Source organism: Alligator sinensis, unplaced genomic scaffold (genome assembly GCF_000455745.1).
Source record: "Alligator sinensis unplaced genomic scaffold, ASM45574v1 scaffold690_1, whole genome shotgun sequence".
NCBI classification, from domain to species: domain Eukaryota; kingdom Metazoa; phylum Chordata; order Crocodylia; family Alligatoridae; genus Alligator; species Alligator sinensis.
This window is the reverse complement of record NW_005842372.1, coordinates 1,367,947-1,380,789: the sequence shown is the minus strand read 5'-3', so window position 1 is coordinate 1,380,789 and position 12,843 is coordinate 1,367,947. Positions and strand designations below refer to the sequence as shown.

General features: G+C 46.1%; 1 protein-coding gene across 2 annotated transcripts in view; it reads left to right on the top strand.

Annotated features, from left to right (window-relative positions):
• AHCY (adenosylhomocysteinase) overlaps positions 1 to 12,843 on the top strand; it is a 60,912-nt gene that overhangs the window by 2,737 nt on the left and 45,332 nt on the right. For both annotated transcript variants that reach the window (XM_006029299.3, XM_014522562.2), the window contains exon 3: positions 974 to 1,126. In XM_006029299.3, coding sequence (XP_006029361.1) covers positions 974 to 1,126 — 153 coding nt within the window. The remainder of the gene's footprint in view (positions 1 to 973; positions 1,127 to 12,843) is intronic.

Sequence of the window (12,843 nt, the reverse complement as noted above, 5' to 3'; positions counted from 1 at the left end):
TCCTGCTGTAAAGCTTGTTATTGTGAGGCCTTGATACTCCTGTGGCCCAAAGGCCACTTGGGGTCAGGTTAATCAGCAGCCTGTATTTTGTGGTAATTTAGAATACCAAGTCTTTCTTCAGCCTTGTGCCCTTGCAGGCCAAAGAAATTGGTTCATTTTCCTATCAGCAGGGAGGCAGAGTCTTGTTTCTGGCATGTGAGATTACTGATGCAGTATAGAGGGAGTCTATAAAGTTGGAATTCAGACATCCCCTTTCTATATATCATGGAGTTGAAGCTTATTGACAGAATAAGTGAGGGGTGGCTGCTGGCCTCAGTCCTTAGTCTCTGCCCTGGAATTTCTAAAGTTATCAGGAATTAGACAGAGCTACTGGGTCTGTTTCCTCTGCAGAATGAGTGTAATTACAGCATCTTCAACAATGACAGCATGGAGTACAGAATAGATGCTGGCTTCTTGTGCACCTTCATGCAGTCATGAATTCACTGCTATTATTTTTACTTGCGGGAGGCTAGATGATGGTAACACATGGTATGTTCACAACTTTTATTTTTCAGTATAGCCATATTTAGAGGCTCTTCCTAATTCCTAGAAGCTGAACATGAGTTGAGGCAGAAGATGGGAATTGTAGCTTGTATGCATGGCTCATGTTGGTGCCACCTCATTTCTCTTGGTTGTTAAGGATAAGAAGGGAGCTGATGTTCTTGATATGGTCTGACCCAAACTTCTATCATTTCAGGGCATAAAGCATAAGACGCAAGTGATTTTTCTGTTTATTCAGTTCTACTCAGCTGCAGACACATAACTGATAGCGTTTTTTCTAGCTGGAGGCAGTGATCTGCTAGGGCAGCATGTGCTTTTTGGCTCTGGTACAGAAAACTGCTAATGTAACTTAGATTTGGAAATGCTGATATAGATATACTTGCTGGTTGAATAAGAAATTAAAGTAATTCTTCCTGCTCTTTTGCTGGTTCAGTGTTCGCCTGGAAAGGAGAGACAGATGAGGAATACTTGTGGTGTATTGAACAGACCCTGTACTTCAAAGACGGGCAGCCCTTGAACATGATTTTAGATGATGGTGGAGACCTCACCAACCTGGTTCATACCAAATACCCACAGCTCCTGAAAGGTAACTTTTTTGTGGCCTGTTCCATTTGGTCATTGTACCTTTTGAGCCTACATGAGACAGCTAGTACAATTGTTTCAATTTCAACAGGAATCTCTGCTTCTCTCTAAACAGAGTGGAACAGACGCAGAACACCATCTTATCTACAAATCGACATTCAGAGCTTATCCAGGACCATAGCTTATTTGCACAATTTGTTTTTAACTCTTGCTCTGCATTGTTGCATTGCACAACCCATTCTTATATCCTTCTTACATGCCCTTGTACCTAGAGACGGCAAATTCCCTTTTGTACAAGTTTTTACTCCTGCTGACATTCAACACTTTTTATTTTAGAGTTCTTTAGCCATTACGGATTGCAGTATGTGGGCTTTTCGTCTCTGTGGGATTTTTTTCCCCCCTGTTTCCCTCCTTAGGGGTAACCGTGGATGAAGCTGTGACTGCCTGCAGCTCTTCTGTGACTGGAGCTAACATCTGTTGCCTGTAGCATGTAATGTACAGGATGCAAACTCTTCTCCTATTAATGTCAACAGCGAAGAGTAATGGTGAAATCAATGGAGATCAGGGTCACATGTCTTTAGTCAAGAAACTGCTGAAAGCAGGTCAACATATTTAATAAAATTTGAAAAGGTAGATTAGCATGAGTAGCAGTAACCTGGGGGCTTGCTAATGATGCACAGTTGCATAATTAGGCCCATCTTGCAAGTTAATTTAAATGCTGCAATGACAGACTGAGGGTATTAATTGTGCCAGAGAAGTTTGGCACCTTCCCTTTCACAGCTTTGTCTGTTTATATAGTACCTGCTGTTTGTCTACGGAGCCCATGTGAATAGTTATAGAAAAATATGGCTGGAAGGGAACTTGGGAAATCGTATAGATCCTTCTCTAGCAGGATCATCCTTGTCTAAAGCATCCCAGACAAACATTTGTTTAACCCACACTTAAACTTCCAGTGATAGAAATTCTTTCCCTCTCTAGATGATCTGTTCTTGTACTCAACACCCTCAGAATTGGATGTTAGGAAGAATTTTCTAAGCTAAATCTCCTGCGATCCCTGATTACATAGCACACACATTGGCTGCTGCTTCTGCAACTTTGTCTCAGATTTTGGGTATTGACTGCTATCTTCCCTCCCAAGACCTTCAATTATGGGATCAATTATCTTAAATCCTGAATCTTCCATTAAGGTGAATGGCCTTCCATTGCATGTTACAAATTCAACGCAGGCATCTACAAGTTTTGATTCATCAATATTTACTTGAACTCTTTTTTTCCCATGAAATACTGAATATAAAGTACTTTGCACTGAGAGGGTTGGGCTTTTTTCTTCTGTAATTCTGATTCCCCACCAGATTCTTCTTCTTCTCTTCCTTTTTGAAAGCAAATGTTGTGTGTCGTTTTGGATGATGCCTCTGTATGTCTTTCCAAGTTGGATGCATGATTGCCTTTCATCACCACTGAACGCCTTCAATTTGACATTGTGGAATCAAACTTGAAATATCTCCTTACAGGGTTGACTTGTTCCCTACCTATGTTGGGAATGGAATGTGATGCTGATTTGTAATAAGCAACAAGAGGACTCGTGTAACTTCACATCATCACAAGTCCCACCCAATCCACCATGGTCTTACTCTGTCTCCTATAACGTAAATCACTCCCACACAGTCTCTCTAACAGAAATTACTAGTCGCATCATGGGACCAGGATTCCCCCCAGAGATCCTGCTCGCTCACCTGTCTGTTCTCAGGGCCTGGACTAGACTAGTAATGCCTGGGGCCCTGAAGGCCTAGCCACCACATATGCATTAACACCCGCCACCTACAGAAGCTGGCTGAGCACTGCAGCATAAGGGAGGTACCCTGCTTTTCCTGTCTTCTGTAATCTTGTTACTTTCCGTTTTCCTGGCCCGATTTTGGATTTTTAGATTAATCCTTGTTTCTCCAAACATTCCTACATGTACATATGTTCTCATTTTAATGTACATGTAAAGATCATTTGATAGGACATATTTGGTGTTTGTTGCCTGTTTTGTATTGTTGTATCACCTCACATGTGTTGTATGTTCATCCCTTCCATGTTGTGACTATATGTTGACCAAACCCCTGTCACAAAGGGAAAACAGCAAGCAGGCTTCCAGTCCAGTCCCTGCCTAATACTTCCCAGGCCCAGCCCTTGAAGAGGGCAGAGTATAAAAGCTTATACAAACCCAAAATATATAAATCCTTAATCCTTCCAGATACTGGTTTTAGTTATGTGCTCACTCTGATTCTGGTTCTGGTGGAGCCAGTGAGTGTATCACATCAGGTGTGTTTTTTGTTTGGTTGAACCCTTACTCTGAATTGGTAACCTGATTTTTGCAGTTCTATTCTGGCTCATGTTCAGCAAGAGACTTGCAGATAATGGTTCAGGTTCTGTTCCAGTTCAGGAAAAAATAAAGGTTCGTTCCGATTTTTTTTTTGGTTCAGGTTCAGCTTGACTCCCTGGCTATCCCTATGAGATTATGCTAATTTTTGCTTAGCGGAAGGGCCAGTTCCTCTTGTTTGTTCCCCACGTTCCTAGCACTTGTGTACAGGCAGCTAAGCCTGCCATAGGAAGCCCTGGGCTTCCCTGTTCTCTTAGAGTCTTGTCCTTTGGCTGGGGTAGGAGTGAGTTCCCTTGTTACCTGCCTGACCTGTTGATTCTGTGGTTGCTACTTCCAGGCCTTGCACTAGTGATTGTCTGACCATCCCCCAGCCATCTTAGTTTAAAGCCCTGTCAAGCCAGTCAGCCATTCTGGCTGAGAAGAGCTTCTTTCTCATCAGAGTAAGGTGGAGGCCATTCCTTCCCAACAAACTGCTGCCTCTCTCTGAAGTGCGTACTGTGGTCGAAGAAGCGAAAGCCTTTTTGATGGCACCAATGCTGCAGTCTTCTGTTGACTTCTTCAGTATATCTCTCCCTCCTGTGCCCATGACCTGTAACTGGAAGGATTGAGAAGAAAGCTACCTGTGCCCCCAACCCTCGAGCCCAGCCCCCAGAGCCCTGTAGTTGCTCATGACCTGGCCGGGATTGCTCTGAGCTGTGTCTTCTGTGCCCACATGGATGAGGAACATGGGGTAGTGGTCAGAGGGACAGACGAGTTTAGGAATCCTTCCTTTCTGCCACGTCCCAGATGCGGGCCACTAGAAGGCAGCAGACCTCACGGGCCAGGGGGTCAGGGTAGCAGATGTCCCTCTCAGGAGGGTGTCACACACCACAACCATCCTGCGTCTCTTCTTAGGGTTGGCAGCTAGCTGCCTCCCCTCATCCAGAGCCTGTGCTTCTGCTGATGTCTGCTGGTGATGTGAGAGGTGCATACCTATTGTTCAGTTTCAAGGGAGGAGTGACCCTGGTACTTCGTGTCTTGGGACCTGAGACTACCCTCTTCCAAGCATCCCCTGGGTGTGGCTCCTGGTTGATCTTCCTGTTGTCTCTCTTCATGTAGTTGGGCATCCATGCTCTTCTCTCTTCCTTCTTCTGGAGAAGAGCCTGACTGTAGTAATTGTCAATCTTCTGCTTGTGAGCCCTGATGGCACAAAGTCTGCCTATCTGGGCCTGGAGCTCAGTCACCTGGGACTCCAGGGACCTTACTAAGTAGCATACACCACAGGTGGGGGCAACCTTGCTCCCATTCCCAGTTGCTGGCAGCTGTGCCAGGCAGCCTCTGCAGCCTGGAGCCAGGCGCTGTGTCTGGGTGGAGGCTGGAACCATGGGTTCCATCTAGGTGGTGCAAGGGAAGGGAGTACCAGCTGGGGCTGAAGTGGGAAGCTGCGTGTCCCCACCATTGTATGGTAATAGGCTATGTTGCTACCCACGAACTGGCCTGCAAACTGCTTCCCCTGTTTGCCGTCCCTCTTCGCTGGTTGCCTGGGGAGTCTCCTTTTATACCCTCTGGGCCTGGGCTGACTCAGACCCTTTGTTAAGGCTTTTTTCAGGTCCAGGTAGCAATCACTCACTCATCAACAATTTAGAAAGTATTGAGGAAAGCAGATCATTCTATAACTGCACTTACTACAAATAAATAAATGTATGAAAGGCCAACTCTGAAATCACTGCAACTTACAGCATTTAATAAGGTCTTTTTAGGTGTATTCAAAATGCATCTTTGGAAATACAAGACAAATCTATTTCTTGTTCACTTTTGTGAAATCTCATTTAAAGCAAGGTAGTATGGACAGTAAATGTTAATGCGAAGAAGATATGATGCTGTTGTCCTGGAAGTAGGGACCTGTTAGCTCATGTAATAGAGCAATCCAAGCATAGCTTGAGATTTGTCAGTAACAGGGTGGATTGACTTAAATCAAATCAATTTAAATTGCCTATTTAAAATCGGCAAGCCAAAAGCCCAATTTAAATCCTTGACTTTTATCTACTTTCCCATTGTATATTATTTTCATTTTAAAAAAAAAAGGTGTATTTTCATTAGTTGGTGGCCATAAATACATGTTGATTTACAACTAAATCCAGTTTTTACAGTAAATTTGATATAGGTGTCTGTGTGACAGGCTTATAGCCACGGGGTTGACCATCACGCCCCCTGGTGGCCTGTGTAGCTCCTGCCTGTTTCAGACTATAATGTTGTTCTCCCTAGATTGCTCACCCATCACACCTTGTTTTTAATAATCAAGCTTTAATAATGGAGGCTTGTCACAGGGTACTCCAAAATTTTAATTACCCCACTCTAAGGGCATTCTGCCGCACTGTCACCTGCCATGCCTTGATGTTAATAGATATATATTGCAGGAGGCTGCCCTGATCTTATTATAATGACCACCCAACTTGTGCTCATAGCCTTATGGGCCAATCACATGGGTCTCTACCTCCCCTACGCCATGTCCAATGCTTCGCAGATGGCATCCTTACAGATGTTTTACATACTGCTGATACAGCCAGTCATGGCTGTACAGCCCCTCAGCCTCTCTCAGCCCCTCTCTGGGCCCTCAGATCTCTGTCTTGCACAACCCCTCCCTGGGTTACCAGGCCCTTTGGTCTTTCTCCTGGCACCTCTCTGGGCTGCTAGCCCCTTCTGGTCCCTCTGGACCCATTCCGGTCTCCACTCTTCTGAATGCTCTCCAGGCCCTTAGGCCCATCTAGTCGTGTACTCTATTTAATCCTGGACCCCTCTGGATTCACTATGCCTGCTGGATCCCACTAGGTGCTTCAGGCCCCTCACTATCCAGGCCTTTGGAACCCTCTGGTCCTGGACTCTATTCTGTGCCCTTCACTGGACCCCTCTGGTCCCACTATACTTGCTGGGCCCTACTATGCAGCTCAGGCCCCTCTCACTGGGCCTCTGATCCCAGTCTCCCCTACCAAGTGCTTTTTTGTTGAAGTGTGCTCCCCTAGTCTTTCCTCTCTACAGGGTAACCCACAAGGCTGTGGAAGCTGAGGCTTTCCAGCATCCCATCCTCTCCTTTCTCTTGAGTGGCCCATGCGTGGCACTTCATGGAGGCTGACCTGCTACAGGCAGCCCTACCATGCTAAGCAACTCCAGTAGGGTGCAGTTTGAGGTCTTACCCAGTACTGGTCTTCAGGCCTACCTGATCTTACATGTCCCTCTCTGGGCTTCCCCTAGATGTCCTACATCTCTCCTAGGCTGCTAACCACTGAGCCCCCTGGCCCTGGCTCCATTTCTACTGAATCCTCTATCTCTGGTTCCCAGCTCACTCTCAGACCCCTGTCCTTGATCCTTCCTCCTCAGACAACTTAGCACCAGCCATTGTCATCCTGGGCTGCCTGCTGCTAGACCCCTTCCTCTGCTGTGTCCCAACTCCTCCCCCCAGGGACCTTTGGCCCCTCCTAGGCCCTGGCCCCACCTCCAGGCCAGTCGAGACTCCAGGCTCCCAGTTCTGGCAGTCTCTCTTGTGGTGGACTGTTTCACCGTTTGGCCCTTCCTGGGCACTCGCCCTAGCTTGAACCAGTCAAGGTTCCTAGGGTCAGTCCCCAAGCAGTCAGCCTTCCTCTCTGTGGGTCTGCCCTCTTGGAGGCCCCCATAGATCATTGCCTCTCTGAGCTCACCTGGATCCCCCAATAGATTTATCTTAATACAGCCCCTTTCCTACTCTGGGCTCATCTGAGCCCCTCAATAGGCCCCTGTGCTCTTCCACATTTACTGGGGTTCACCCAAATCCTTCCCTAAGTCTCTCACAGCTTTGGCCCTTCTCTCAGGACTCACCTAGCCCCTCAACAAGCCCACAAACTCTCTCAGCCCTTCTTCCAGGGCTTGACTGGCTCCTCCTTAGGCTCTTGTGCACTCAGCCCCTTACTCCCTGGGCTGGCCTGGCCTCTCAACTCTGCTTCTGTGCATGCAGTCCCCTTCTCAAGGCTCATCTGGCCTCTCAATGTGCCCTCAGCCCTTCTCAGGGCACTGGGCCCTCCACTGGGTTCCCAGGAACTGCCTCCATTCCCTTAGTTCCTACCAAAACCTCCAGATGTCACTTCCCTTCCTGGTATTCAGGAGCTGCAGCCTTTCTGCTGGATGATTTTACTCCCAGCCCTGCTCTCAGGCTCTGGGCTTATAGCCAGCCCTCCTCCAATCAGGTATCTCCCTGTCAATCAGGTGACTCCTTTAATCAGGCCTAGTCTCACCTGCCTGCACCTGGGTCAGCTGACTAATTAGGTCTGACCCCACCTGCTGGTGGCTCCATGGACGGTCTGACCTCTTAGTAGCAGGCACACAAAGTGCCCTGCTGCAAGGCTGTGTCAGAATGCCTTAAAGTGAGCCCTCATCCTAATAATTTCCCACTGGGTTTCTTGTGAGCCCCGACTAGCCTCAATCTAGCCCTCAGGCTTGATGGGTCTCTCTCAGCCTGACTAGGTCTCTGTAGGGCACCTGTAGTCTTAAGAGAAATTGCATGGCTCCTTCTCCTCCCCTATGCCATACCCCAAACCTTGTGGGTGTTCTCTCTCTGATGTTAACTTATTTATACACTTGGCCTTCTTGGCCCCTCAGATCCTCCTGGTCCTTTACAGTGTCTCCCTCAGAGCTCTCTGATCCTTAGTCCCACACGCTGCCCCTCCTACAGGCTCTCGGACCCCTTCATCCGGCTTAGCCCTCTGGCAGACACCTCAACCCCGCTAGGGGTTTAACATAAACAAAGGCCGCTTTCCTGTAAAACCTAGTGATGTTTAGCTAACTCCAGGCCCCTGCAGGAGCCCTGCTTCTCATTGCGTGGTTGCCAGGGAGAGACTAACTGACCAGTGCAGGCTCTGGGTTTATAGCTCCAGCCTGAGCCCTCTTCCCATCAGGTGAGTTCCTTGTTAGCTCCCCCTTGCCACCTGCAAGTGCCTCTCAGCCTGCTTACGCCATTACAGGAGCAGGCACATCCCAGTCGCCTGCTACTGTTTCCTATATATTAAATATATAGCTTAAAATATTTGGATTATTAGAAATCCCTTATTTTGGTAAGCTATACAATGGTGAAATCTATATATAGATTTGTTATTCACAGATCATTAATTTTTATTATTTGTATCAAGCTACATTAAGATGGCAATTTGTATTTAATTGAACTTGGAAAACCAGCACTTCAAATTAAGTAAACAATTTTTAATGTTTTGAATTTTTCAAAACCATCTAGGTAAAAAAAATTAAAAATCCCTAGTTTTCTCATCTTAAAGTTCCTACTTCCCTAATTCTCTTTAAAATGAGGCAACTCTTTGGTCTTTACCTACTCTGTTTTGAACATTTTTACAATTTTAAACATACCCACAGAATTGTTCATCAAAATTGATGCATTTTATCTTTGTGGAAACTGCTGCAAGTTTTAGTGCATGTATTTCATAAACATGCTTTTAAGCAGCAGCCCTTTTGTATCACGTTTATACATGGTACAAACCTACGCCTGGTATTAGTCCAAAGCAAAAGGTTCATTATTTACCACACAGTTCATTGGACTGGTCCGCAGCAGTGTCAACAGTATTTCAAGCCATGGTCACCCCACAGCTCAGCATTGTTGAGAGTGTGTATTCCAGATGCCCCTCACAAAGGATTCATGCGCTAATTAGCCCCTCACTCATGACTAGAACCAGTGTTCTTGCCTTGAGTCCTGAGACCCTCCAAAAATGTATATACAGATGAGGTATAGGACAACTTGGTCTAGTACAGTCTTATGGAGGGTGGGGATACACTAATCATATGACAGGCAGACAGAGGGGGTGACAGAGATTCTGGGTAAACTGTTTGCTGCTGTGTTTGGGTCAGTAGGGTGACCATATGTCCTGGATGGGCCAGGACAGTCCTGGATTTTGGAGGTGGTCCTGGCCAGCTGGTGAAAATTTAAAACTAGCATCCCGGGTATATGGTACAGAGGCAGTGGCAAGAGCTATGAAATAGGAAGCCCTAGCAGACGGTTAAATAGCACATAAACACTTCATTGTTACTTCACAGATAATAACACTTGTGAAGTAAAGAACAATGTGTCATTAGTGGACCTTTGACTCCCTGCAGCAGGAAGGAGGAGGTAGTGTCCCAGATTTCACATGGTTTCATATTGTCGCCCTACTTCTTGGTGATTGTTTTCCAGATATTTAAGGCTGGTGAAGAAACAGGAATTATTGGAAATAGGCAAAGAAGGTTGCAGCTCAGCTGTGGGAGTGAAGAAGTTGAAATATATTCAATGTAGTGGCTCACCAGGACTTGAAAAACACTGCACTGAGTGTGCAATGGGTGCTACCATATATCTTATTCAGATGGGCAGCATTAACCTAGCTTTGCAGCAGGTTCCCATCATCAATTTTGTAGCAGTGGGGGGGACTGCTTTTGCACTTTCCCCCTGGCTATTCCTCGGCCTTTCTAACGCCAAAGCTTGTAGGACAGGGCTTGCACCTAGGGTGCACCCCACCCCCCCAAATTCCCTACCTGGGCCTGAAAAAAATATTAGGCAATGTGTTTGCCTAATATGGGCCACGTGTTTTATAGTCATGCTGTGTTGGCTGCATTTAATCAGTTTCATAGTTGGTTACTATTACTAAGCACATGCTGCTTCTGGCAGAACTTTAATGATAGACAGTATATTTAATGAGGTTTCCTTGTACAGGCATGTCACATCTTACGCAGGGGTTAGGTTCTGAGGTCACCATGTAAGGTGAAAATCGCATATAGTCAAATCGCCAGACTAGCGGTGACTGCCTCTGTCTCCAGAAACTCCTGCCGCCGCCTTGGAGCTGTGTGGCCGGTGACAGCGGTGCAGCTCAGGGTAGTGGGGGGGGATGGCTGTGTGCCGCTGGGCCACCACCATGCTGCCAAAACCTCCTGCTGCTGCCGCAAACTTGAGCCCCGCCCTCCCTCCCACCACACGTATAGTTGAATTCGCACAAGTTAAATGCACATATGATGCGACTGTACTGTGTGTCAATGTAAGATGAGCAGTATTTTATTTACATTATTTTAATAGATTATACTTGATTTGAGCCTTCAAGGGGCTAAGAAGTGATTTTATGTACTTTAGCCTATGCCATATTAAATATAAATTTAAAAAGGAAAAAATCTCTCCTCTTTCTCTCTTTCTGTCTCATTGATTTTTGTCCCCCCCCCCCCCCATGGGACTTTTTGACTTCAGAAATGCCTGGCTGGGGAGTTAGTGAAAGGATAAAATGTATGCAGCTGTGGTTGCCCTGGGTATTAGAATGTACTACAAGAGAGAGGAACAGTGTGTAATTGAGGGAAGGCAACCCTTGACAAAAAGATGATAGTGTAGCACATATTTAAAATGGTACAACATTACATTTGGGTCTAAATCACCCTGCAAAAGGGAAAGATTACACCTGAACTTGGAGATGTCATGCAGAAACTGTTGTCTGTAGGAAGTTTGATAAATTCCTAGTGTGACATACTTTTCCTAAGTTAATATTCTTCAGCCTCAGTCCTAGCACTGCTGTGCAGTAGAGCTGTGCGAAACGGCACAGTTCTGTTTAGACTTGTGTTTTGACAGAACAGTGTTTCGTTTTGAATTTTTTCTATTTGAAACCGCCATTCTGTTTTGTCGAAACAGTTTAACGGTTTCAACGCTGTATTTTTAAACCCGCCATTCTGTTTTGTCGAAACAGTTTAACGGTTTCAACGCTGTATCAATGTTTAGTCCATAGGCTATAATGGGGAATTTTGAACCAGCCTATAACTTCTGTCATTTCTGGCCTGATTTAGATGAAATTTGCAGGAATGGTAGCCCCTTCTGAGGGCATGAAGCCTGCCAAGTTTCAAGGAGATAGGTGCAGGGGGTTTCAGGGAAACTGCACCTCAAAGTATTGAAAGCAAAACCCATGTCACGTGTATGTGTTAAGCTACAGTGGGTTCAAAACTGCAGGGGTGGTAGACCCTACTGAGGCCACAAAGCCTACCAAGTTTCAAGTAGATAGGTGCAGGGTTTGGGGGGAAACTGCACCTCAAGCTGTGGACAAGCAAAACTTGTGACGTGGGTGACACACTGTGTGTTAAGGTGCAGCAGGGTGAAAGTTGCAGACATGCTAGCCCCTGATGAGGTCATGAAGCCTGCCAGCTATCAAGGAGATAGGTGGAGGGGCTTCTGGGTTCTGGGGCCCTGCACCTCTAGCTGCTGACAGGCAAAACTGGAACACACAGCTCAGTAGCTGACACCAAGGCAAAAAGCAGGGGAGTTCAAACACTGCTGCCTTTTTATGCATCTTTTCCATCTCTCCCCAGAGCACTGGGATTGAAGAGACCTCAGGGAAGGATCCCAGTCACTAGTCAGCTATGCAGTCAATAATGAGAGCAGTCCTTTTTTTTTCCGCCCCCCCACCTTCTCCCCTCTTCCCCCTCCCTCTCCTTATTTTAGTTCCTGTTTCTCTGCAGACAAGCCCAGCTTCAGCTTCAAAACTCGAAAAGTTTCGACTTGCCTTGTTTCGTTTTGAAGCTCTCTGTTTCATTTCGATTTCACTGTTTCGAGCTCTAAACGAGTCAAAACAAAACTGCTGGCAAAATTTCACACAGCCCTACTGTGTAGCTGTTTAAAATGTTGATGCAAAAGCTCAGACAGTAGGTGGCTCTTCATCTCTTCTCTAGTGTGCAGCAGCTGTTGTAACACCTTGATACCACAGCTGTACTATTGCAGCCTTTGGGAGCATGAAAGAGAGAGAGTGCAGGAAAAGCCAGGATTTAAATAACTCTGCTAATGAGCCAGTGGAAATCCTGGGATTCAGTTATGTCCCAGGCTTGTAAGAGTACCTGACTGGCTTCGGTGCTGTTGTCAATGTGACTTTTTTTTTCAAGATAGATTGAGTATTCTGCACCCAGAAGCTCACAGGAAGGATGAGAGTTAAAACTTGTATTTCATTTATATTGGTAGAGTGGGTGTCACATTGATAGTGTCTAAGGATATGGACTAATGCATAGCTGACTAGTGACTGGGATCCTGAAGGGCATGCAGACATGGAGATGTCATAACAGCTGATATACACTCAATTAGTAGCTCCCTCTCCCCTTTTAAAAGGGTTGGAAGGTGCATTAGTCCATAACAGTTTATCATATTTTCTTGCATAGTGCACACCTTTTTCCTGAAAATCTAGGGGTGCACCAATAGAGATTTTGGTGGCATTTACCAATAGCTGATTTTTTTTTTTTTTATGGAGGCTTATCGATTGATACCGATCTGATTTCCAATACCAGCCTGGCAGTGTGGAGAGCTGCCTCCAGCTCGTAAGTCTGGTTCGGTTGAAGGGGAGCAGGAAGGGAAGAGGTGTTGGGGGGGG